The sequence below is a fragment of the Xiphophorus couchianus genome, chromosome 3 (assembly GCF_001444195.1).
Source record: "Xiphophorus couchianus chromosome 3, X_couchianus-1.0, whole genome shotgun sequence".
NCBI lineage: Eukaryota > Metazoa > Chordata > Actinopteri > Cyprinodontiformes > Poeciliidae > Xiphophorus > Xiphophorus couchianus.
Genome location: NC_040230.1, coordinates 12,915,802 through 12,943,340, shown reverse-complemented (window position 1 = coordinate 12,943,340; position 27,539 = coordinate 12,915,802). Strand labels below are relative to the sequence as shown.

General features: G+C 39.4%; 1 protein-coding gene across 3 annotated transcripts; it reads left to right on the top strand.

Annotated features, from left to right (window-relative positions):
- The first annotated feature begins 4,998 nt into the window (after positions 1 to 4,998).
- Positions 4,999 to 27,513, top strand: zyx (zyxin). 3 transcript variants are annotated; one of them, XM_028012338.1, is made up of 10 exons: positions 4,999 to 5,274; positions 15,977 to 16,212; positions 16,915 to 17,165; positions 17,964 to 18,059; positions 21,351 to 21,887; positions 23,111 to 23,252; positions 23,682 to 23,851; positions 24,081 to 24,259; positions 24,514 to 24,634; positions 24,715 to 27,513. In XM_028012338.1, the coding sequence occupies exons 2-10, from the start codon at positions 15,990 to 15,992 to the stop codon at positions 24,826 to 24,828; spliced, it is 1,833 nt and encodes a 610-aa protein (XP_027868139.1). In that variant the 5' UTR covers positions 4,999 to 5,274; positions 15,977 to 15,989; the 3' UTR covers positions 24,829 to 27,513. The 3 variants fall into 3 exon arrangements, with proteins under 3 accessions (XP_027868139.1, XP_027868141.1, XP_027868140.1); XM_028012340.1 differs by lacking the exon at positions 4,999 to 5,274 and adding an exon at positions 5,560 to 5,580; XM_028012339.1 differs by lacking the exon at positions 4,999 to 5,274 and adding an exon at positions 6,573 to 6,899.
- The last annotated feature ends 26 nt before the right edge of the window (positions 27,514 to 27,539 follow it).

Below are 27,539 nucleotides of genomic sequence, written 5' to 3'. Positions count from 1 at the left end.
TGCTGGAGTGTGTTTCTGTCTGTGGTAATTGAAACCACATGTTACAAAGCTACCCGTTAGAGTGAGGGAGAAAGAAAGAGTGAAAGAAAAGAAAAGAGTAATGGTTCATAATACAGCTGACTTGACGAGGGACTGGAAGTGTGAAGAGAAGTCAGGGAAATGAAAGAGAGACAGAAAAAACGGGTGGAGAAGGATAAAGGGGGAGTGCAAGAGCGGAAAGAGGGATTCTATGCAAGGTTTGTTTTTTGAGGAGGGAAAAGTTGTAGGTGGTGGGTGGAAGCGAGGGAGAAAGATAAATGCTGTTAAGACAAAATGCTGTCCCTCGTTCTCATGTGACAAGCTTTTTATATCCAGCAGCAGTGGGAAATGATGCATGCAATTAGTTGCTGTGTTGGACTAGCGTCTGCTCCAGCACATTTATTTTCTTGGGAGCCTTACGTTTATGTGCAAGGGACATCCCGGCTGTGTGTTTATGTGTATTTTTACGCACTTCAGTTACTCAAGGAAAAACCCGGCGTACAAGGAGTTCCTGAATGTCGTCTATTATTTACAATTCTCTTTCTTCCTCTCCTGCAATTACCCTAGATTCTCTCTCTCCATCTGCCCTTCTCGTCTCGACCACCACCACTGATGATGCCTCAGAGTCAGGGCTGCTTCTCAGATGTCCACTTTCCTCAACTGGCCCTGTTTGTCCTTTATTTAGTAGCGTGTCAAAATCAATAGGTTTCCACTTTCTGGCTGATGCTTGTTTGCTTGCTGTCAGAGAATGTGGGGGAATCTTACCCTGAAGGCTTATTTTCACTCTAGTAGTGTGCAGCAATGTGATATGTGTCAGCCTGACACCTCCTGGAGACGCAGGAGCATTGCAGCGTTAACACATGACTTACAATAGAAGCAGTCGGGCAACAAGAAGAACTGAAGTCTGGATTTAGAAGAACTGGCTGAGAGCCACTGAGTCAGCTGGTAACGCACAGGCAGGGATTTGGTCATATTTGGTACATCCATGTTCCAAACAAATATGTTTTATACCTGAACACTTGCAGAATATTCTCAATGTGGAAAAGTGACACCAAAGCAAAACCTAGATTACGCCCAGCTAAGCTCTGATATTTGGGAACCAAAAGGTTCCTCGTATAAAAACAGTGCAAAAACAAAGGTGGACCAAATCAAGCTTTATTTCAGCGAACACACATTCTTTCATCAGCAAAAGGATACATGACTCGCTCTGCACTCCACAGAATTACTTACTTGAAACAATGACAAGCCAAATGGAAACATCACTGCAGGAGAAAAACAAGCTGCAGTCCAAATCCAGCTGTCTGCAGGATTCAACAAGTCCAAAATGCTTCACAGCGGTACTTTGATCAGAGGGGATTTCCCAATAGTACTTTTGTACTTTAAAGTACTTCCTTTACAGTGGACTGTCTAAATATCAAACAGGTGATTTAAACTTTTTTAAATTCTCAAATATCTGCATTGTCTTGTTAAAAGAAAAATTCTAAACAACCTTTCATCTAGTCAGTGGCTGTACCCGCTTATCTTTTAATAATAAGAAAATCAAAGCAAATGTCCACTCAGTTTTACGTTGGCTAATTTGTATTTGTTTCTCTTGATTGAAACAAACCAAAATTATACTGAGCCATGATTTGTGTGTAGCGTCACTCCCAAGGCAAGGATGCTGGATATCTGCACCTGATTTTAGGACTTTATGACTATTTGGGTGCCAAACTGGGAATGTCTTCAATCTATGAATAAATTAAATGAATCTGCTAAGAAGAGAGAGAGAAATTAGGAACACCAGGCAGCCATCAATTTCTTTGTATATATTTGCATATATATATTTCAGTGGCTCATGTTGACAATGCAAATCGAACAGCTGAGATTGTAGGTGAACTCTATTTTCAATTTGAGCCACTTTTGAAGACAATTAGTTGTGTTGGGTTTCATTTAGGAGGATCAAGGTGTAGGGGACTGGTAAATAACTGCATGCCACACTTTTCAGATTTTTTTTTTTCTTTTTGACAAAACCCATGTATTATTTTCCTGACATCTCATAATTATACGCGTTTGTCTATAGCTGGTATGTTATCGTTGGTTGTTAATATATTACACTCCTCTGCACACCCTGTCACGCATCAGCTGGCTGTTTAGGAATGCACACACACACTTTCAGCTTGAAATCCTCCCTGGATTTCAAACCTAGATGTGCAGATTTTCATGCGCCGTGATTTTCCTTCATAACTCCACAGTTGTTTATGCTTCATTTCATAGATCTGATAAATCCTGCCAAACCTCTGTATTACGTGCCTGATGGTGAACAAAATAAGGAGCCAGTATTGAGCAATACAATTAATGTTCCTAAAAGAGCTAAACATCAGTCTCATAAAATAAGCATTTATTGCAGGATTACATTAGAGTGTCTATCTTTTCTTGCTCAGTCAAGTCTCACACAGTTGTCCTATTTTCATTGCTTTTTGTACTAAATGTGAGCCTTCTTTTATCTGAAATACATTTTTACTGGAACTTTCTTTTTCTCCTGGCACCTGACTTCAGATCTCCAATGCATCTAATATCCATCGAGATATTTTGTGTGTTTTAGATGCAAAGCCGAACACATTGCTGCAGGGACAGTTCTTATTTGAAAACAAGTTGGGGAGAAAGAATAATCATGAGGGTGCAGTAAATCCCATATGCAGCTGACAGTCAGAGGAACAATTATGAACCACTGAGTTAAAACTAACAGTAAGAAAAAAATGGCAATCATTGTTAAGAAGAATGCAATATAATTCAGATGGTTAAGTATCTGGTAGTTGTGTCTAAAAATTAAAACATATTAATGTGCTTTGATGTAAACTGTACCCCAGTCTGAAGTATTTCACAATCTCTCAAAAGGCAGAGTCATATTCCCATTCGCAAAGTTTTGCATGTAGGCCAAAAGGTTAATTTTTAGTCTAATATGACCAGAGTACCTCCCCATGTTTGTTCTCTCCCTATAGTGTGTGGCAAACTCTAATTGCCTCAAGGCTTTCATCAAGCCACGCTTCAATGGTTTGTGAAGTCCGCAGTAATACGTATCATGTCAGATACCATGAACCTCTTGGCTGCATGTCGGATTCATGGTCCACTAACATAGACTGTCAATTTAGTTGGACAACCAAGACTTGGAAAGTTTTCAGCTCTTCTATGCTCTTTCCAGGTTTTGGTAAGTTTTGTTACCACAGTTTTGTTCTTTGGTCTTCATGATGCTGTTTGTCCACTATGACGTCCTCTGAGGCTTTCATGGAGCAGCTGCACTTATAGTAATGTTAAGTCACCTGTACCTGGTACAAACCATATAACTATCCACTTTAGCTTATACAGGTAAAAAAAAAAAAAGAAGCTAGATTTACCAGAGAGCATCACAGAGTGTGCAGATGAAGACTTCTAAAGTAATTATAAGAAACTGACTTAGTGAACTAGGTTTGACATTGTTTATATATATATAAGATATTTAAATCAACATATGCAGTTTTAAACAATTGTTTTGCATTAATTCTCAGTTTTCTTGTTTTTCTTGGACAAGACAACAAACGTGTCTTTTGAAAGACAAACATAGCAAGATCTACACTATGTGTCTGGACTGAATGGAAATAATTTGCTTGTTCATAATAAGGGCTGAGGTTTTGTGAGAAAGCAAAAATTTATGCCAAGGAGCTGGAAATAATAGCACAGTCTGGAACACAAACTCGGAAACCAAGGAGAGAAACTGTGAAAAGAAATGCTGCGATTTTAGAGGGAAGGAGACAAAAATTTGGCACATTAGTGAGGGAGGGGTGAGGGAACTGTTCATTCCAAGGCCTGGCCGCATTCCAGCCTGTCTGGCTCTGAATCAGATGGCCTCCTGCTTTTTCTTTACCTTTACAGAGCCTAAGAGGTGCTTTCTCACTGCATGGTCCGAACTTCAATCACAGCGCACCACACAGAGCTTCAAGCTGGAAACCCAAGGAGCAGAATGCTTACTTCCCTCACCTGTGAATCAGAAAACAATCTTGTAAAGTAAGGAGAAATATCCAGAACAACAAACAGAGACCTGTTCTTCTATATCACTGGTTGGAAAAACCGCAGACAAGATAAGACCAGTCACTCTTGACTGTAAGCTCACTACGTTTTCCTTGGAAAGCACGGACTGGAAATGGAAACGGCAAGAAACTGGAAACATTCCTGTCGTGGCACAATAGGCTGTCAAAGACCCCCGGTGACCACTCCCTGCAGCTCGCAGACATGACCCCACGCAGCAGCAGGTTACACAACAGAGGCTTGCCGGAGCTCAGCCCAGAGTTTACACACACTTTCACAACATGAGTGGAGCGCGGCTCTGCTGTGTCTCAACATGAATCTCAAGTGATGATGTGGGCTTAGATTGTAGATTTATTTCCTCATTCGCAGTCCTTTATTCCCACAGTAGTATTTTATTCAGATTTCATGTTGAACACAAAACGGAACGAGACTGTGACGTGGGAGAAAAAGGAAGGCGTGGTCTTCTCTATATTTTTATAATTATTAAAAATCTGAAAAGTGTGGCATGTGTCTGTAGTTGGTCACTTTACTCTGATACCCCTAAATGAGCACTCTTCAGGCCATCATCTGAGAATGGAGAGAGCATGGTACCACAGCAAACCTAACAACACATGGAAATTAATCAACAAAAACAGCCAAGATCCACAGCTCAGGTCAGAGAATCTGTTGCCAGGACAAATATTAGTCTTGCATTCAACAAATCTGGACTTTATTGAAGAAGACTAAGAAGGATTAATTATAAAAAGTCCAATATCTTGTTTAGCTGTTTAAAGTGCAAAAAAACTTGAGGCGTTAGTGGGGGTTTACTGTTCAGCATATCAATGACTCTAATATGCAGCTAAAGCTACAGTGGAAGGATTAAAATAAGAATATTCTACGTTAGAATGACCCAGTCAATGCCTTGATTTAATTCCAATTGGTAAGATAGATAAGATTGGTAGGATTCAAGAGGGGTGCTGTTTACACAGAAATACACAAGTCCTGAGCCAAAGTCAGACGAGAAAGAACTTGTTTGGGAGGATGGTGTCATTCCTTTTCCAGGCTGAAAAACTCAGGGGGAGGGTCTAGTAGCCAGAGAGAGGAAGAGAGAAAGAGAAGTTGGTGTTACAGATACAAGCTCCAACCTCTTACTCATTCTGGACCGAGAAGAGGAAAAAGAACAAAAAGAAGAGAGAGGGGAAGTTAAAGTGAGATCCATACTGCAGCTGTAATAACAGGGTAAGCTTTTTTCTAGTGAATCACTCAGTAACATAGGAACTGTTGTCTTATGGATCAGATTGCAACAGGTTACCTAATAAGGTAAGGTCTTTTGACTGCATAGAGATGGCGCAGATTTTCAGGTTCTGATACGTCAATGAAATGTCATCTTTGTGGAAATAGGCGCTTTGGATCTACCTCCAAGCAGCGTTTTCTAATAGAGCGTACAGTAAGCTCATAGTGCTGGGTGGTGTTCCTGGGACTATCTGTCTTTTCGGTGGATAAAAACAAATCTTCCTGAATACGCTGTGTAGTCTCATGTCTACGGTAAGCCATATGTGTAAATATTCAAGAATTGGTTTATGACTACTAGTTATACATTTGCTTACACAAGTTAAAAAAAACATTGTCTTTTTTACTTTTTACTGTTTGCAGCTTGATCATCTAGTGATAGCACATGTCTTGGGACAGTAAAGTCCCAACTAGTAGGCTTTTTTTGTGCAATAGTTGACCATTAGACCAATGTAGTCACTGACTGCCATAAAAGTTGACAACATGTTCAAAATCCTAATGTGACCTTTTCAACACCATCTCCTCCTACTCATTTACATATGATCCTTAAATGTGCAAGAGTTAACTAATACAATCTAAATAGTCAATTAGTATAGCTTAAAATGCACTTACTGACAGAAGCTTTTAGTCATGCTACACAAATGTCAACTAATTAACCAGTGCATATTTCAGATGTACTCTCTGTAATGAACTTGTAATCTACACTTGGTTGATTTTTGTGATTTCTAGGCTCTACAAATCAGTTTTCTGCATTTCTAGGTTGTGCTAGTTGACTGTGTAAACATATAAAGAAGGCTATTTGTTCACTATTTGATGGTCAACTGGCACATCAGAAAGCAAAAAAGTTTGCATTTTTTAAATACTAGAGTGGTCTACCAGTGAAACCTTTTGGTGCATAAATGGTACCTTGAGCGACAATCTTCCTCTCTGCCTGATATATTTCGTTTTTTACAGTCAAAGTTATTTCACAAGTCAAAACTGTGTTTTAAAGAAACTGTAATTGTTGATTACAGTTTGATTTCACGTCCTGATTTCACTTGTCTGTATTTTGTGGATTTCATGCTTAGCACAATTTTATGTACACTTTAAACTAGTGCAGCATGCGACCAACCAGTCATTAGCATAAGCAAATTACTGTTTGTAGAACCAGAGCCATGTAGTAAAACTAGCAGGCGACCGCTATCAAGAGTATCAGAGTATATACACAAACAGCCTGCCATACAACACGGTGCTGGACACGGACGATAAAGGCATGGCTATGCGGAAGCTCCGACAGGAAGGCCAGCTTAAAAGATTTTTAAAAAAGTTGTAGATGGCAGGCAGGTAGTCATGCTGCTGGATTTAATAACTGAGAGCTTACATCACTAAATCAGATGACAGCGCAGTTAAGAGAACCCAGTGACTTTTCCATATGAGGTAAAGGGGGGAGAATTGGGCGGCGTTAACCACCGAGCAGCGTGAAACGAGTGGAAACGTGGTGGGGTGTGTGCAGACTCTGTGGTGCTCCGACCTGCTAACGTTACTGTAGGTGGAAATCAGCGGTTTCATTGATCGGTCCGAGCCCGAAGGTAGAGGTGAGTGTGTGTTACTCTTCAGACGTCGGTTAAAATGTAGCTTTGTGAAAGAACGCAGATGCCGTTGTCACGGTAACGCTTTTCAAAGGTAGACTTGACACTTAACGATTAATTTTAGTCATTAAAAAAATAGAACGCGGCGTTAGCTTTGCTAGCCTGTCTGCTAGCTAATATACTAATACACGTTTGCTTTGAATCACCTCTGCGTTTAATGATCTGCTCCTTTTTATCTGCAGTGTTTTCCACCGCGCTGACAGGCTTTGGTTACTGTCGGATCAATCCAGGGGTTGTCGGAATGCTACGTTCATAATCTATGGAGACGTTTTAAAATGCTAAAAAAGCTTTAGCTTTGTCCATTGGCTGTTCTAGACTATCGCAAATAACCAAATAGTATTAAATACAAGCTCATTTACAATGTATGTTCATTTTCTGCCAGTGTTAACGGTAGAATCGTAATAATAAAGGTTTGTATAATTTCAGTAAATTCATTTCCTGTCAAACTTCCTGTCATTGCGCCATACTCTTTTTAACGGGAGGTTTGGTTGTCAGCCAATGAAGACCAGGTATATGTAGATAATTTTTCTTTTGCCTCCTCCTTTGGAGGGTTTGATAGCAGAAACTCTGTATCCCATCTCAATCTCTATCTCTGGCATCTTCCTCTGTCGCAGTACTACATCCACAAACCTTCTCTGTGGTTTTCTCATTCTCCTCCCTCCCTGGCAACTTCGCATTCAAAATCTCTTGCCCAATATATCCTCCATCACTCCTCTGGACATGCTCAAACATTGGTTCCCTGAATTTGTCTCCAAATTAATGATAAACTAATTTCTAATCTTTTCTATTGTCTGTCACTTCTAATAAAAAAACCAGTATATGCAGTGTAAATATTGTACTTGCAGTAGATAACTCTCATTCCTAGAGGCTTATCCTGACAGAAGGACCAAAGTCCAAAGCAGACTATTGTCTTAAAACAACTCTAACCTCAAAAAATCACAGTATTTCATGTAAATACTATTTTATTAACTTTGTTTATGTTTCCATTAGGTGATTACAAACACAGAAGGCAGTGATTATTTATGCAAGACAGATAGACAAGACTTGGTGCACCACCAGTGATCTTTCTGTGTGAAATATGTTAAAACATGTCAAAACATTTTGTATTATCTGATTTAAATCTAAAGTAGCTAAAAAGCATAAATTATTTGCTTAATGCAATTTATTTTTTTAAGTCTTCATCTCCTCTAACCTCCATCTAACTTGTTTACATAATGATCCCTTGTTTACATAATACTCAGGTAAATGTTTAAAGGTTTATAAAGTAGCATTTCATTAAACCACTATGGTTTTCCTTCTCTTTTTTTATGATTGGGGTTCTAAGAATGTTGAAGTCTAGTTTGCTCCTCTTTGCTCTGAGGCTAGACATTAGCTTCAGTCTCAAAGACCAAACCATTTTTATTTATCCATCCATCCATCCATCCATCCATTTTCTGTTCACCCTTGTCCCTAATGGGGTTGGGAGGGTTGCTGGTGCCCATCTCCAGCTACGTTCCGGGCGAGAGGCGGGGTACACCCTGGACAGGTCGCCAGTCTGTCGCAGGGCACATTTTTATTTATAGTAAATTAATATGCAAGTAGTTAAAGATATCTCAACCTATTTCTGAAGGTTGAAACTCCAGTTTCAGTTCATTTTTTGTGTCGACATCTTGTAAGTATTCCCGTTTCACCCTCGCAGAGACGTTTGTTGTCCTTGACGTTTGTCTCCACCATAACTCTCCTCTTTTCTTCACCTCCTGTGCACTCCACATTGATTTGGATGATTAACCCCAGGTGCTCAAGTTCAAACACTATCAGTACCGCTACATCTAGCATGTTTGCTCTTCCATCTGTCTCCGTCTCATTCACACACTTGTAATCTGTCTTGTCTCTTGTCTTATCAACAATGGGTATTGTTGACTGTATGATATTTAACTGGGGCGTGCTGTGGTGGCGCAGGGGGTTAGCACTCCCCCACATTTGGAGGCCTTAGACGCGCGGACGTCGCGGGTTCGACTCCCGGTCCCGATGACCTTTGCCGCATGTCCTCCTTCAAAAATGGCGCCGGCTCAGCTGGCTGCCTGCAGACGCAGCTCCCGTCGTGTGTGTGTTAATCTGTGTATAAAAAATTCTTGCTGGGATGAATAAAGTAATTCTTCTTCTTCTATGCAGAGTCTGACTTCAAGTGAACTTGAACATATTTAGTAAATGTCAATTGTGGTGACACGAGTTGGCAAATGGTGCAAACTGAAATGAACTATCTGGAAAATGTAGATAGAGTTCAGGGATACCTCATTAGTTTTAGTAATTTCTCCATTAACTGGCTGATTGCTATGTTGAGATTATCAATAATTAAAATATTTCAGGAAAAACCAACTGGCCTGTCCCTCAACTGCAGACTAGGCAATTGTATTGGAGTAATTATTGTGTTGTTGTTCATTAAACTCAGATATTTATTTGGCTTTTTTACTTAGCTAGTTCATATAATGGGTATAGTATATCTGCTTTTTCTTATCTGCTGAATATGGAGTGTTTGTTACGAATGTTTAATATCAAGAAATATTGCCGTTTCTGTGCTTTTTAGATTTCTGTCCATATTGGTGTTGTAAATGGATGCTTTAACCTCTGTGGTTAAAAATGACCGTTGTAGAAGGGCTAGAGGTTTGTCTTTTGTTTTATCAACTATCAAAGGTGACTCCTAGTTGTAAATACAGGTAAAGTTTCTTAGACCCACAGTTTACTTTTCACTCTTACCCTGACCCTAGTAAACAGATGCCTATGTAGGGTTATGGTTTCATGTCTTTGTAAATACTACTCAGTTTTTGTATATTTCCATCTAAACCAAAATGGATAAAGCACTGGATGTTGTGTATTCTGATTGGCTAATCACTTCATCATAGTTGCAGACAGTCATTTTTGGTCTGATTCACTAGCTTCCCACATTTTTCTCACATTTTATTAAATAATTTATCTATTCTAATGTTGGGGGGGAACGTAAAGCTTTTGCAGGATTTTGCAGTAAGAACCGGAAGATTAGAAGGAATTTAAGCTTTCAGAGATGCAGTATTTTAGGAAAGGATTTCTCCAGCTTTGGCATTGTCAAATTCTTTTGAGACTCAATCCAGGGCTGCCGTAAACAAACTGTGTTCAAGAACACCTTACTTTGAGAAGCTTCTGATGTGAGGTACTGGATCTGTTGTTGCACATCCATTATCCCAGTACTCAGGGTACCTCAGTACTCTCCTGTTTTATTTGGTTGGGGAGTCACATAAAACATGTTGACACAAATGGCGAGTAGCTCTGCTCATGGCTAGTGTAATGAGGAATTCTCCTTAATTGTAGCTTTCATGAGTCAAAACACACAGGTTATTTCAGAGCATTTCCCCGGTCTGCTGCTTGGATTTAGTCTGAAGGAATCTTGTGACTCTGCGTTGGCCTTCATTACACTTTGTGTTGGTGTAAGCAGACAGAGGGGAGGAGCAGTGCGATACAGGATCCAGTAGCTGAAGTTACAAGGTTTGAGATGTCTGCTTTAATGAATGTGAATAGAAATACCGCGTAGGCACACAATACATACCCAGTGACCTGTAAGACTGGGCTCAAAAGGGCTGTTTGTCCGGGCAGTAGTGACCCCCGGCCTAGACAGGCTTTCCCAGAAACCGTGTGTGTGTTAACATTAGAACAATGGGGGGTTTCAGCAGCCGGACACTAGCCACTGATACTGGAAGAAATAACTGAAAATACTGTCATAAATTCAAATTTGATATAACTAAATATTTATGAAGAGTTGTTTTCTGATATTGTTTTTTTTTTCCCATGTATAAATAATTGGAAACATTATAACTTCAAGATAACCTCAGTGTTAAACCTGTTTTTGTTTTGTTCTCTTATATTTCATAATTTATTTGCAGTATTTAGCTATTTTTATGACTCATGTAATCACCAGATTCTTTCTGTCAATCAGTTTTATTGTAAGAACAGCTTTTGCAAGCATCCTAAAGACTGCTGTAATGCTGTTTAGTCATCTTCAGTCACACAGCTGAAACCAGATCTTTACACTAAATATCTCCGGTTTTAGGACACTTGAGTTTACCGAAATGATTTCTACTTGCTTGATATAGTTTTGTAACATTCTTGAAATACATTACCTTATTTAGTAGATTTACTTTTTTAATGGAGTTAAACATTTCAGGTATACTTCCAAAAGATTCTTATAAATATTTACTGGATATTTACTTACATAGTTAGATTTCCCAAAATTTGGGGTCATTGTCCCTGAATACTTACTTTAATCATACATTTTGTGTGATTACATACTTTAATCTGGAGTACTGACTTCTTCCTATCGAAGTGCCCTTTCAGGTTGTAATGGTGTCACTGTGGATAATAACACTGTCTTTCAGGGACAGCCAGCATTATCACAAGGATTTTTGCTTTTATTCTGGAGCTAGAATACACATTTCATACCAGGACGCGTTCATCTCTGTGTTATAAAACATACGCCACTGACAAAGCCATCCTGGTTTTCTTGAAAGCATAGTGATCTCATATAAATTTGTGAATTTAAACTTAAGTCCTAAAAACAATTCTTACCCTATAATTATTCTGGAATTTAGCAAATGGAAATAATTTTGATAATCCTAAATGACCTGAAACAGAAAAGTTTTGTCTGATTTATTGTCAGACATTGACAGAGGAAAAGGATGTACAATTTATATAATTTATGAAAGAGAAAAAAAAAGGTGTTAGTATTCAAACCCTGTTGAAGTACAGTTTCCTAGTTTGTGAAAACTGACTGTTCTGGCTCTGTGGTTTCTGAAGGGCCCCTTCAGGAACCTCTTGAGTCCATCCCCCATTACAGCTGTAGGGTAGCTATGATTGAATGCAGTCTCGAGTGATGTCATTCAGTTCAAGTAGTGGGTGAGACTTGAATTAGAGGCTGAGGAAGGAGATTAGAAAAAAAAAACCAAGAGTTATGCTCTGCCACAGAACGTTAATCTGCATCTCCAGTTGTAAAAGGAACCACAATGTCAGACATTTTCTTTTCATTATGGGAATAAAAATAACAGAGTAGAGCTGCAAAGATTCTGGGAGAGTCGATTACATGGCAGCGGAAAAGACAAAAACGGTGATGTCATTGAGTTTTTGTGCCAGAAATGTTCTTCAGCAGCGGGTCTCCTCTGAGGCATCAGGTTTCATGATACATTTGTAAGACCATCTGAGGTTGAGAGTGTAGCTGATCTCACCAGACTGAATCCCTTTGGACTGCATTCAAGCATTGTGGGGGAAGATGAAACCTTGCCACAAGTTATCATTCTTGTTGAATAATTAAGAGGACTTTTGTCTCTTGGAGACAAAGAGGCTTCAGTACTCCAATTACAGGACCAAATCACAGTCGGTACTATCCCTGTTAAGCACTCGCCTATAATAGATTTAAGTGTTCTGGCTGGAGTACTCTGTTGATAGACGTCCTCTTCATTTTAAATCAAGTAGGTCTTGATACAGAACACATTGACAACAGCTTTACAAGTTGGTGCTCAGCACCCGTCCTCTATTGCTTTTCGCTAATTTCACCTTTTTGCATTTATTTTCCAGCAATTCTACAGATGCATATTTAATTAAAACATCAGGGAAAACTTAATTTATTGCATTCATCTTCATTTTTGATGATTGTGGCTTGCAGCTTATGAAACCCCAAAATTCCTTGTGATCACAATTACCCAACATTTTCATCAGTTTCTTATTTTCAAATGCCACAGTGAACTTTACAATCTTGAAAGCTAAAATCTTACAAATTAGTTGTGGTTAGATGCTGAAAGTCTATCCAGGTGACCAAATATATTACTGGAAAGAAAAACCTCTTAATGCCCATCCATTGAAATATAACTTGCCACATATTGCATTCAATCAGTTCTTTCAATTGTGATTTTACAGATATGGATATTGTTAGAATTCTGTTTAGTTATGAAGCTATCATTTTTGGTATGATAGCTACCAAAAATAGCTATTTTGGTAGCTATATCTATACATATACATAGTTGAGCCACTAGAAAGTATGTCCATTTTCCAAAGTTTCTGTTCCGTAGGTTATTGCATTGATGCAGTGTGGCATGTAGGTGATCAGCTTGTGGTTCTGCTGAGGTTTTAAGAAAACCGGGTTGCTTTAGTAGTGATCTTCAGGTCATCCACAATGTTGGGCTTTTTGTCTCTCAGCATCTTCTTGACAATACCCCATAGACTCTTTATAGGGTTCAGGTAAGACAAGTTTGCTGTCCACCCAACTATAGAGATACCACACCAAATCCTGCTAGAAATGAAATCAGCTGCTCCATAAAGCTCGTCAGCAGAAGAAGACATTAGTTTGTTCAAGGAAATTTCAGAGACTGGTGATTCAGCAGACTCCGACAAATTTCTCAAAGGTTACAGCAATTACAACAAAATGATTGAATGTTCTCTTAAACTTTCAGATAAACACACATGTGGAAATGGTTAAAAGGTGGCATTTTAAAAAAGGATTTCAAATTCAAGAATTATAGAAAAGGCCTGCTTCGTATAAAGGTGTACAAAAACAGGTGAAAGTTATAAATGCCTTTGTGTTTGAGGAAGTATGGAGCATATTTCCGCACTTTATCACCTTGGAAGTTCCTCATTATCAGTTATGATGACATAAGGTTTGTTGTCCATTCCAGTGTTTAGACTGGAGCAGAAGGAATGATTAAAACAAGTCTCTTCCCCCAAAGTTGATTTGAACTGCCCCGTTTCCAGATGTTTAACCTAAAGCATGTTTCCAGATGTTAAACTCACGAGTTAAAGTACTGCAATTAATTCCTTGTATAATTGTAGTTATAGCAAGTTGCCAAGTGGTGGACATTTGAGGAGCCAATGTTTCTAAAATTTCATGATTCATTGTAGGAACTCTTACCCAATGTTCTGACACTATGCATCAGCTGACATGCCTGTGATACAACTTGGCTTTAGCTTGGACATATATGGTTAAAACTGTTTTTGATGAATGCTGACATAGAGAACAAACTCTCCTCTGAACTGTACGGTTTTATTTTGCTCTGAGAACTTTGAAGAGTTGAGTGTGTCCCATAAAAAAAGCAACAAGGATAGAAAACACTTTTAACATATTGCCTTTTGCTTCCTTGAGAAAGAATGGTTCCAAGGTCCTTACTCTGTTTAGCGACATTAAGAAAACCCTGATGAGTAATTTATTTTCTTTTGCCACCCTCTAAGGCCCTGTGTTGAAACTCCTCACTTGTAAAGCGTCTTGGGATGACTTTTGTTGTGTGCTGGTGCAACATGAATAAACCTAATTGGCCACACCTGAAGAGGACAGTTTTCTTGAAAGGCAACAAAAATATGTTGTCTTACAGTTATTGACGTTTTCAGAGTTTTTTTTTAACATACTTTTATTTTTTGTTACATTTGCTGTACATCCAATATTCACACATTAATGGTACCGCTTCTAACATTCTTGGACATTAATATTTAGTTGGTTAAACAATTTACTCCAACCCCCATGCAGCACAATAACGGGTCTTTTTGCGTATAAGATGAATAGTATTTCAAATGGATTTTATCTGGGACTTGGACCACAAAGGCAAACTTCATGCACTAAATATGCAAATAACTATGTGATGTCTCTTATGTAATAGACATTCAGTAGTGACTCTCTGAACCCCTGTGTCTGGTTACCAAGCTCTGGTACTCTGGTCACACTCATATAAAATGCTTTGTGCTCTTGTTTGCAATTATGAATGACTGAAAATGGCCCCTTTCTTTAGTGACTCTCATTTAAGGGAACATTGGTGTTGATTTGCTTGAGCTAAGATAGAAAATAAATATGATGATTATGTTGACTAATTGTTTCCATCTGTTCACTCATTCTTTCTCTGGTAGTGACCGTGGCGTTCATCAGATATTATTTGTCAAAGGCTTCATTGAAACTCAAGATCCTGTTTCTTGAACTGTTGACTGTTCTAGTTTACCTCCTCTGTGATGTTGTGTTGCAATCTGTTGCTATGTGGAAGTGCAGGCAGTTTCCTGAGCGGATGTCAGTGTCCACATGTGGGTTTTGGTGGTACTGAAGGGTTAGATGGGGTAACCATACAAACAACCTCGCTTCTGGGAAAAGTTCATGCAGATGTTCTTCACAGCGGTGTATTCAAATCCCCAGGAACTCTTGAAGGTCTCATCAAAATGATAACTTGTTTAACCACCAGCATGTTTGCTTCAACTTTTTTTCCTGTCTCTCTCTGTATGATGTGACTCGCATGAAAATGTTTTGATGATTTGGTTATGATCATTACTTATGGAAAGTGGCTGTTCTCAGAAACGTTACTATTGCTGAGCTTTATTACTCTGTAAATGGCCAGGTGCTACATATTGTAAATTATCTCCAGCATCTGGGAGTTTATAAGCTAATTAAAGACCATTTCACACACTTTTTTCTCTCACTTCATTGGAAACTGTCTGCACAGTCCTTATATTTAGGTAACTCTAACCTGAGAGATGATTCATATTTCCTTTTTATTATGCTCTTTTAATTAAGGTAGAAAATTTTATGACATGGGAAGGCTTATTACTTTTATGTTAGGTGTCAAGACACTTTTAACCAAGATAATAAATTAAAATCTGGAACAAACTTTATAGGTCTGATGATATGAGTAACTTTTTTTTTCATTTCAAAATGTAACAAATAGAAAAACCTTGTAATTTTTAATGCACTCCCGACATCTTTTCTTAACGTTTGAGTTGTGCTGGTGATGCAGCCTCTAAAGCTGGTATGCATTAGTGTGCAGTTTGCATGCCAAATGTTTCACTGATGCGTCATCCCCACAGCTCTACGCCTGACGTGTATATTCTCCAGAGGAATGCAAACCCTATGACATTTGTCAGCTGATAAATGTTGGTTTACCCTTTGGGTGTGGGAATGGTGAAGCAGTCTGAGCTCACCTCCAGTCTGCCGCTGTGAGATGAATTAAATAATCCTGTGTGTTTATTGGTTGCTTATTTTGTTTCTCGCCGTTGGTCCTCAGATAAATCCACAAAATGGACGACTCCAACAGCAGCAAGCCGTTTGTGGTGACATCGTCTCTGAACGTCAAAGTCACCACTCCGTCTTTCTACAACCAGCCCAAGAAGTTTGCTTCTGTGGCTCCGCCGAGGCCCAAAAGTCAGACCCCTCCCTCAGCCCCATCACCGACACCAGTAGGGACAGCTGTGATTGGTCGAGTTGGAGACATGCCTCCACCGCCCTCGTCGCTCTCTGATGGTATTTGCATTATTTAATCTCTCTTTTCCCCATTGCAGCTTCTTTTTTCAGTACTTCTTGTGTGTGGTTGGGTAATTGACACAGCATGTAAACATAACTTTTGTAAATATACAAGAAAATTACACAGGCTTGAGATTGGGATAAATGCAAGTAAGATGTTTCCATTCTGTAAATGTTGGGCATTGCTTTAGTTTTCTTTTGTTATGTTTGTTTGTTTTCCTGTGTTTTGCTAGCAACGGTTATTTTTATGGAGAATTTTACAAATGCATGAGGTTTGTGGTGGAAACTTTGGGCTCCTGTACACTGGTAATGTCATCAACCAATCGGCATACGCAATGTCCCCCAGTCTTTCATTGTACATTTATATTGTCTGGCCCAACCCTGCTGCAGAGAACAAACTCATACAGTAACTTGAGTTCCCTACGAACGTGTGAGCCACAGGTTCAACACTGAGACCAGAAAGAGGAAGAAACTCTTCTAGCCTTTACACTTCTAGTTGTCTAGACTATAAAAAGCATCTTCTGTTTTTAAGGTATTTGTATGAATCAGATTTTTGAGATCAATATATTTTGATTTTATTGTTTTTGTGTTAAAATATGTCAATCACTCTGATATAGAACTAGATGACCATGCAATGAAAAAATACTGTGTGGTATGGCCCCTGATGCCTTGTTTTAATCTACCCCTTCTCGTTTTTATCAGACTTCCCACCCCCTCCTCCTCCATTGGATGATGATCTGCCAGCCCCTCCCCCTGAATGCAACATCCCACCTCCTGCCTCTGATGCCCCCGCTTTTCCTGCTCCGCCTCCAGTGGCCGATGACCTCCCCCTCCCAGTTCCCCCTGAGGAGGCGGCCTGTCCACCCAGCTGTCTCGCTCCCCCTCCTCCCCCACCACCTCCACCTCTTCCTGCTTCCAGTTCAAGTTTTCCAAATGCTGCTGGGAACTCACAGGTGAGTCGCATTGCTTCAGTCACTGGAGCCTGAACTGGTGCTTTATCAGTCTGTAGACTGGAAAGCATTGGTTTATGTTATTCAGTCTGTAGATGACCTGGAGATTTTCTGTCTTGATTTTTTTTTTTTTTTTACCCCACAACTTATGTTAGGTCATGGATGGATTATTGTATGGAAATACATTTTAAATGCATATATACCCTTTTTAAATAAACAGGTTTTGTTAAACACTTGAATAAAATACAACCTAAGTTGTACCAGTTTTAAGGTCCCTACACTGGCTCCCTGTAGCTCAAAGAATAGACTTTAAAATACTGTTGTTAGTTTGCAAATCACTGAATTTCTCAGCACCACAATACATTAAAGATCTGCTGTTGTTGTATCAACCTTCCAGACCTCTCAGGTCTTCCGGTTCTGGTCTGCTCTGCATCCCCAGAACCAGAACCACCTGCATTGATCTAACCCAGTGATGTCAAGCTACATTCCTCAAAGGTGGATGTCATGCAGATTTTAGTTGAGTCTCTGCTCTGATTAAATGTTTGAATTGCTTACTCAGTATTCCATTAAATTCTGCAGAGGCCTGGTAATTAAACATTGCTTTATTAAAACTGTTTAACCAGGAAAATATCTTAAACATGTAACATATTCCACCTTTGAGGGCTAATTTTTAGGAACCACTATGTTTACTAAAATCCTAATTTTGTGTGTAAATTAGAATTATTATCATTCATAAATGACTATTCTGGAGTCAATAAATGTACTTTTTGTAATTTTTCACCTTTTTCATTCCTTCATCAGAGACAAATGGAGAAACAGATGAGCTTTGACAATAAACTTGGTTCTCTGACTGAGATGTTGTCTGATATGGAAACTAGAGGATCTTTCAGTCCCAAGGTACATCGCACAGACAATGGCGTTCTCTAAAACGCTTAAGAAACAGCAGGAATTGATGTTTAAGCTCCAGCAAAATAAAGAGAAACAGAGAAGTAAAAGGGCAGCAGGCTCAGTGGCAATTGTTTGGAGATTTTCAAAAATTAGTCATCTGCTCAGCTTGAAAGCTCATGAAGGGAAATGCACACATGACTCACAAGTAGGCCTGTCACGATAACAAATTTTGCTGAACGATTAATTGTCTCAAAAAATTATTGCGATAAACGATAATATTGTTTGAAGCCCTCTTTACACTGATTTAATGGAAATGATGTAATAATGCATGCGATTTCATGCCAAAGATAGATGCACTTTATTTTCAAAAGAACACTTAACGCTGGAGCTGATAAACAAAATAAACAAAACAACCAAAAATAAAATGGATTCTCAGTCTCCATTAACAAAAAATGCACTTGGAAAAAAAAACTAAACAACATAAAGCCAAAGTGGAAATAAATACTGCATTCAACCAAAAGAGGGCAGATGATGAAGTCTGTATGTTGCCCTTCAGTAATAAGCAGATTTAAATAGAGAAAATGGGCACATCCGACTACCTGATGCAATAGTTCACACTACACGGTTTTTTTGCCCCTATTTTTCCCATACGATTTCGTAACCGATCCTCCTGTAGTGTTTGGTGTGTTACGGAAGATCTGGATGCTCAATACATCGATTGTGGGAAGGTTTTGAGTTGATCTCTGCAGTAGGTGACAAACTGAACGCTGCCAGGACGACGAAACCAGCACTTCCTCTACTGACGCGCTTCTCAAAATATTTACTAAGATCCTAAACGTTTGTAGTTTCATTAAAGAATAATATATATTTTTTAAAAATCAACAAAACCTGTTAAAATTTATATTCTGAGTAATTATTGTTTCAACAAGGTGTTGCGCAATTCAGTGCGTTTCAATTCCATTAACAAAAAAAAAGGCGACAAAGACCGACTGACTAGCAGAGCAGGAGTTTACATTAGCTAATCAACCAATAATCGAGAAATAAATATCAAGCCTGGAAACTTGACATCGTAACGGACTGAATGTTACGTTTTTAACGTCGCTGCTCCGTTGCGGGGCGCAGGCGGTTGCCACGGCAACGGGCGTGCTTAACGACAAAGAGAGAGAGTGTGTAAAACGGTAGGAGAATCTCACTGAGGAAGAAATATACAGCATTAGGTTTTCTATCACTTTATTATTTCTGCTATAACTGATGTATATTCGCATATAAAGTAAGTCAATAGAGTTTAATTTACATTTTTTATGTCTTCGTGTCATGAGGTAGATCTCAGCCGGCTGGTGAGAGAAAAAGTAGATCTTGGTCTCAAAGGTTTGAGCACCCTGCGGTAGATCATCGTGGCCGCTCCGATCTAAATCAGGGGGTTTCCCCGACTGGGAGCGTTAATGTAGCCTGTTGAATGTGACAGGGAGCCAATCAGAAAGCGTGGATTCTCCTCCGTGTTTTCTGAGGGGAAATTACGGAGGGGAATCCCAAACAGCTGACACGGATATCCAGCAGATACTGATACGTGAAAACAACATTAATGTTTATTCAACATTTTGTGCAAAGAATATAGAAATGACAAGGAGAGCAGTTGGAGCGAAATTGCTACTGCAGTTTATAAACTTTTCAGCTGTTATTCATTAACGTGACGTAAATAGGTTATAATGATTTTCATTCAGTCAGGACTTTATGCTGACACTAGCCACATGCAAAACAGGTAGATTGTAGTAAAGCATTGATTAATGCCTGGTTTTAAAATTAGTTCACTGGACTTGTAGCCATTGTTTTGTTCCCATTGTTGGACACCACACGGCAGGACCGAACCCGATCGAACCGTTATACCTAGGATTTCTGTCGGCTAATGTGTGGTCTGTCAGGTTTTGAAAATGGGTCGACAATCGGGCTCTAAGATCGTGTCGTGTGCGCTGGGCATTTAACTAAGGAAACGAGGAAGGGAGGGTCAGTAGAGAGCCCCGGAGTTGAGCCTTTTTTCATTCAGTGTCATTAACAGAAAGAGAAAAAGACCGGAAGAGACGATAATGCCGATAATTAAAATGACGTCGATAGTTTTAATTTATCGTACGATTAATTGATTTATCGTTTATCGTGACAGGCCTACTCACAAGATTGAAAGAGGAAAACCAACAAAAAAGTAAAGTTACTGGTGATTCATACTGAGAGAGGAGCTTCATGCGGAAAGGAAGAGCAATGCACAGTGAGGTGAACTGAGAGCGTTAGGGTGTGATTGAGCCAGAGTGTGCTGCCAGAGTCTCAGTAAGAGGGCCATAAATGGAGTGTTTTATCTGACTGGGAGGTACTGAATCACAGTAGGATAACATTGGCCCCAAACCACAAAATAAATGTCAGAAAGATAAAGTACTTCTGATAAGCTCAAACTGTGAGGCTCTTTTAGGTTTTTAGTTTAATCAGTGAATCAGATTTAGTATAATAAAGGTGTCTGCTTGAAGTGTGTTAGTAAGGGGGGTTTATACAGCAGATATTAACTTCCCTGTGATGAATTTTAATATGGTAAATAGAAATTTAACTCCGATAGCTTTAATATGAAAGAAGACCTATTATGCAAACTTTACATTTTGTGTATTTTTGTGCTCCCATTTGAGTTTTTACACCTTCTAAAAACAACCCAAATGCTTAAAAAACACTCAGCCTCTAATAAGTTGAATAAGTTAAAGGTTTTTGGTTTCTGGAAAATGAGCTGTTTCAAAAAACTGCAGACTTAATGTCACAAATCAGCAGGCACTGCCCACTACCTAGCAGCTCCAGCACATTTGGTCAGCTGGTTTTACAGCTGTATAAGCTGTACAATGTTTACTAGAAAAGACACGTGTTTCCTTGTTGACTTACCATCCAGAAACCACCTGCTGCATTCTTGTTGGTTGTGCAGGAGTCTCCAGTTCTGCTTTTCAAAGATTTACTGTTGTATTACTGCACATCTGTTTGCAGCCATTTTCACATGCAAGTGTAAATGTTGAGTTTGGGGGAGGGGTGGGCAGCAGCAGATTATTTGGATTTAAAGTGACAAGACGCCATAAAACAGCTCATTCTGGAAATGGACTCAAAATAAGCATAACTGACAAGACTGAAATCTTATCTAAAAATTATTTGTGTAGCCCATAGACGTATCCTAACCTGTTCAAGGAAGAATAATTGGTCACCTTTAAAAACATAATTTTTTTGTGTGTGTGGCTGCATCAGAGACTATAAATTCAGGGTTTTGTTGTTGATGATCATCCACAGGTACCAAGTCAGTATTCGTCTGCACCAGCACCCAAGCCTCCAGCGGCTCCTCCAACTGCTCCCAAACCAGCCCTCTCTTTCCTTCCACCTCCTGAGATGGGAGACCGGCCCCCTCCTGCTCCCTGGGCAGAGGAACTCAAGGCCAGAACGAGCCCCAGCGCCCAGCCTTTCACTAAGCCGCCCGCCGTGGCTCCAAAGTTTGGAGGGAGGATGACGACGTCATCCTCTTCACTGGCGCAAAAGATCAACCAGAACCTGAACCAAACAGGCACTCCAGTAAATAGCGCACCAAAACCTTCTCCTCCCACAGCCACCATCTCCTTCCCGCCACCACCAGCAGCTCCACCACGACCTCCTGCTCCACCAAATAACGCTACTGCTCCTGTAGCACCTAATCACATAAAGACTTCTCCTTTTGGGAGTCAGAGGAATGCAAACCACAACCTTCCTGCTGCTGTGCCTCCTCCTCAACCCAAGGCTATGACGTTTCCATCATCCTCCTTCAGCCAGCCAATGAAAACAAGCCCTTCATCAACGGTAGGTTCCTGCTTTTTGCTTTGGATGTACTGTTCAACAAACCGTAGCCGGTTTAGGTACTGGACCCCTGGTAGAAACCTGTCTTTTTATTTCAGTGAAATAATCTCTCACTGAATAATGCTGTTTTTCTAACGGTAAAATTTGCAGAGAGGTTGTGTGTGATGGCAAGGTAATTTGAGGTCCTCATCTAGCATTGCTAATCACAATTTCAGTTTTAAATTATGTCTTACTAAGATTGTGCCACCCTAAGGAGTGGCAACCACCGCATTCGTTGTCACTCCAGCACTTTTTATGACATCCAATTAAACAGAAGAGTATGATTGGAAAATGTAGCAGCTTTGGATATGTAACTGTTTGGAACCATGCATCATACATACATCGACGACTGTCATGAATGTGCTCGGATTAAAAGTTGAACTTTACCATATATTTTACTGCAATTTAAAGATTGATTTTTAAAGCTTTTCACACAGCTTTACTAGGGTGGACAATAATTGTTGAGCATGCTGTGCTTTAGTCTTAGTAGCTATAAGGTGGGAGTGTAGTGATGCCTAAAACTCACAAGACGAGATGAGATTTTAATGACACGTGAGAAAACTTCATAACACCAAAGTTATCCCATAAAAAGCCTTTTTTCTGCCACAAAAATCAACAAACTGTTTATCTTTTTCTGATTTCTTTTTGTCTCTTGAGACCTTTGGTCAGTGTTTCAACTGTGCATGGTCTGCAGTAAAACCCATTTCCCAGCTGATATTAATAGGATGTTCTGTGATTGTCATGTTGCTCAATGTACTTCTAGACATCCAGCCATTGGTTGTTAAAGAGACGCTGTCTGCCTCCTGCGGAGTCTGAACAACTTGCAGTGCTTAAATGTTGTTCATGTTTTCTCTGTTATGCTTTTGCAATTTATTATTTCTGCCAAAAATACAAATAGCTGCCAAAAAATGATTTAAGGATAGTCGGGACGTCTTCTCTTACAAGTTCATCAGGAGAAGCCATGTAGACTGCAGCTGGCTAGTTCTCATAAGACAGTTGTCGCCTCCACCAGAAACAATATCACAAGATCTTGTATGACGAGATCTGGTTGCCCCACTACTATTACGTATTTTTTGCCAGTGACCGTATTTAAATAACGTTTGAGCAGAAATTAAGTTGTGTTTTAGTCATAAAACTACCAAAGCGCCATTTGTACTTCATGCGTTTTTCTGTTTTGGTGTGGACAGCCGTCACCTCCTGGCCCAGTTTCCGTTCCTGGCGGTGGCGTCCCACTAAACATGAAGGAAGTGGAGGAGCTGGAGAGAATGACCCAGGACTTCATAAAAAACATGGACAAACAAGCCCCAATCATCACCTCCCCTCCAACAGGTACAACTGTGTTTCACAAACAGAGACATTAATCACTCCTCTCTTCTCATGCAGCTATTTTCCACGCCGATTAGAAAATCATTAAACCTTATGTCTGCTTCACACCGTGATTATCAGTACTAATGTAGATGAATGGCAGATGTCGTTCTTATTCATTGCAGTCATTAAGCAGCTTTTGATTAAATGTTTTGGAACACCATCAAGCAGGAGGTTTATCAATATTTTCTGTAAACTGTTTTGAATAATTTCAAATTTTTTGTAGTGTTTAAAAGCAGCAGATGTGTATCTTCTGAAGAGTTTAAATGAGCCTACTGCATCTGCGCCCAACAGTATATGACACTAAAAACAACCAGTAGTGATTAGAAGCTCATCTGTCAATGAAGAATGCTTTTATTCTACTTGTTTGAACATCTTCTGGTTTTTCTTCAGAGGTTTGTGGGAAGTGTGGCGAGGCTCTTTCCCGTACTCAGCCAGCGGTGAGGGCCATGGACAAACTCTTCCACTCCAACTGCTTCTGTTGCATGAGCTGCCATCGCCCCCTGCAGGGCATGCAGTTCTATGACAGGGACGGCGCACCACAATGTGAAGACTGTTACGTGGTGAGGAAGCACAGTTCATATGCAGCATAAGCAGATGAGTTGATGTATCAACTCCTCTGTAAAAAGTCAAAAGGTTAATGTAATCGTTTTTGGTTTTGCAACATAATAGGTCCCACTTTATGAAGCTCATCAAGGTTTTAGTAATTTATCTTTGTAAAAATGGCTAAATGCTCAGCACATTTAGTATCATTCTTGAGTTTCCTTGTTTAATTTTATTTTTGCTTGTTAGAATTCCCTGGCCGTCTGCTCTCGGTGCGGGGAGAGAATCACTGACCGTGTGCTGAAGGCTGTGGGACAGTGTTTCCATGCCCACTGTTTCCGCTGCAGCACCTGCTCCTGCGTACTGGAGGGTGCACCATTTATCACTGACGACAACAACAATCCCTACTGTGTGCAGGATTACCACAGGTGCCTGAAAACTCTTACACCAGTAATACATTGTTATGTTCCTTTGGTGGGCGTGGGGAGATTCTTATGAAAAAGAGGTGTGTGGTTAGTCGAATCTGGCATAGATATTGTGGAAAGCAGCTGAAACATGAAGACGTAGGATTCAAATTTGAGATGTTACAATTAGGATTTTTTTTTGTCTCTGACACAAATGTTATTGTTTTACTGTGTATTCATGAGAAATAACCAACGCCCTGTGCGTCGGTTCCTGGCAGACGTTTCTCTCCTCTGTGTGTGAGCTGTAACGAACCCATCATTCCCGACGCCGGCAGTGAGGAAACGGTCAGAGTGGTGGCCCTCGATAAAAACTTCCACCTCAAGTGTTACCGCTGTGAGGTAAGGCGTTTAATAATCAGCATCTCTTTTGAATAGAATCATATTCTGGAGGAAGTTAAAGCACGTTATTTGCTCCACAGGACTGCACTCGCCCTCTCTCCATTGAGGCAGATGAAAATGGCTGTTACCCACTGGACGGCAAGATCCTGTGCATGAAGTGCCACACCAAGCGAGCCAAGCAGGCCGTGCAGTGATTGGCTGCTGTCGCCTCTCTCAGTTAAACTATGAACCAAATCCAAAAGCACAGGATTAATTCAGCTGCCGATTTGCCTTTGCAACAGGGCTTTGTTTAGTTTATTGTCCGGGGATGTGTTTGTCTGTGTGAAAATGTATTGCATCATTTAAAAAAAAAAGTGTTTGCATGCAGATTCAGTGTAGTATTCCTCTCGTCTTTGACCACTTTATCCAGTGCAGAGGTAATGTTCTGCACTGAATTAAAGCCCCTGTGTATTATTGCAAATCTGCAAAGCTCCAGTCATCCATCTAGCTTTTTATTATGTGTATACTACAGCAGAGTTTAATGTGCCAAATCAATGTTTACGCTAAAAAATTACAGCAGAACTTGCACAAGAGCCATCTGATAAATCTAAAGTTGCCTTTCTCTGTCTCTTTCCTAAAAATTGTAAATAAGACCAAGAACTGAAATATTTCCATTTTAAGACCTTCGTCTGGTTTCTTTTCCCCGACGCTTTCTAACTTTATTGGATCCACAACTGATTGTTAGAGATGCGTCAATCTGAAATATGTGGCTGACTTCCAAGCACTGATTTTTGTAAACCGTTGCTCATCTCAGTTTTATCAGATTCTGAGTTTTTTGTTGTTGTTGTTGTTTTTAAGAACCATAAATAACAGCATTCAAAATATTTTTTTCAAGCCTTCTCACTGCTATTAGCCGTAACTGGTTTATATTGGGAGCAGAGGCAGTGTCACCATTTGTGAGAGGGCAGTTGCTGTTCAACAGGATGATGCCAATTTAAAATAGGATAAGAGTTCACAGTTTAAATTGGCACCTGTACCAGGGATACCTTGACTCTTTGGACATTCCCTAGAAAATCTAGATTTTCTAGAAACTTCTATCTGGCATTTTCTAACAGCATGTCAGAGGCTCAGAAGTATAAGCATCACTCAGCATTCCTCTTATCGTATAACATTGGTTCTGTGTCTGTTCCTCTTTGCCAACTTTACAAAATATTCCCCAGGTTGGAACAAATAGACATCCACCTGTATAGGGTTTGTCGTTGTACTTGAAAGTCGGGTACAGAATGATCAAAACAGCAGTAATATGAAATGACCAGCATCTAGCCCAAGTGTAGCTTTCTGTTGTGGCTACCTCTATGGACAGTCGACAAATCTGTGGAAAATGGTTTCCTTTTATAAAATAGCTTCTTTCCTTCATGTTTTGTGCTTTTTCTCTGATTTTACCTCGGTGGATGTAATTTCTCAGCAACTCACACTGAAGATTTTTGTTGCTGCTCCAACCTGGTAGCGCTTGGGTGTGGTGCATTCACTGATCAAAAAAACATCAGATTTTTCTGTCTCCATGCTGAAAAAACAGCAAATTTCTCAGTGCGCCTCTAAGATTTGTACAATGGCGCAAGAAGCATCAGCAACCTGATCATTAAGACTTTGTCCTTGCAAAATAGGTTAATGGTGCTTGTATCAACTAATTTACTCTGCTAGAGACACTTAAAATCAGTGAATGTTGCTATGAGCTTTCGCTGTGAATTTCTCGATTTTGAGGCATGCGTTTGACTTGAGCCTTTGCATTCTCTTTAGTTAATGTGTGTAAGGGTAGATTTACAACAAAATTAACTTACTCTAAAATAGATAAGAGCTGAATAAAGTATTTTTAGATGCATGTTTTCTTCTGATGAACAAATGGGCGAACACAGGTTTGCCAAGCACAGACAGAAATGTGTAATAGCAGACCGGCTATGTCAGCAGCATGACTGAAATAGGACCTATAATGTATTCTTGCACAGTGCCATAGTGAACTTTAAATAGTGTTCTATCTTCACTTTGACGCAGAACTATCCCTGCACATAATCATTTTTAAATAAAAACAAGTACTACAGTAGCTTTAACAGCGAGCATTTCTTAAGGTCTTCAATGTAATTTATGGATCTAATGTTAAAAAGTGTTAATATCTGTGTGAGCATAAAAGAACTGTAAAAGCAGTTAGATTTTACAAAGGTGTCTAATCAGATGGCAAAATTAAACTGATCAGATTTCATGTTTGGCATTTGTATTGCTCAGTTTCGTTCTATTATTGTTGTGAATACCACTATTTTTGTTTTTCAGCCTTTTACTCTTGAGTTTGTTTCTGTCGGTTACATAAATATTATTCCTACTCTACTGCAATGTGTTGCAATGATAAAATTCAACACTTTCATTTTGGCAACGCTCCTATTCCAGTTTTCCACTGTATTCCATTGATTTTGTTTTTGTTTTGTTGTTGTTTTGTTTGTTTTTTCTTTCCAGTAAACCTTGTGTGCTGTTGTGGAAAATAATTTCTGAGTAAGAAAATAGTTTGTTGCGCTTGAATTGAGCCTGGTGCAGCAAAATACCAGAATGAACTCAAGATGATAGTGATGCATGCTTTACTCCTAGTATTATGTCTTCTGTATTATGCGGCAATGTTTTTTTTAACTTTGTTCCCGTGTCTTTGCCATCCCTGTGTCTTTTAGGTATGATGTTTCAGTGACTTGGCATTACATTGTGCATCATTGTATTACCTGTGAATGCCTTGTCTTTACATATAGCTTTTTTTTTATACATTTGATACATAAGAATGTGTTAAAATATCATTTAGCCTTGGCCCCTTCTTATTTTCTGGCTGTATCAAAAGATCAAATTAAAAACAAATACTTATTGCCAAATGTTTGTGCATAGTTTCTGCTTTTTT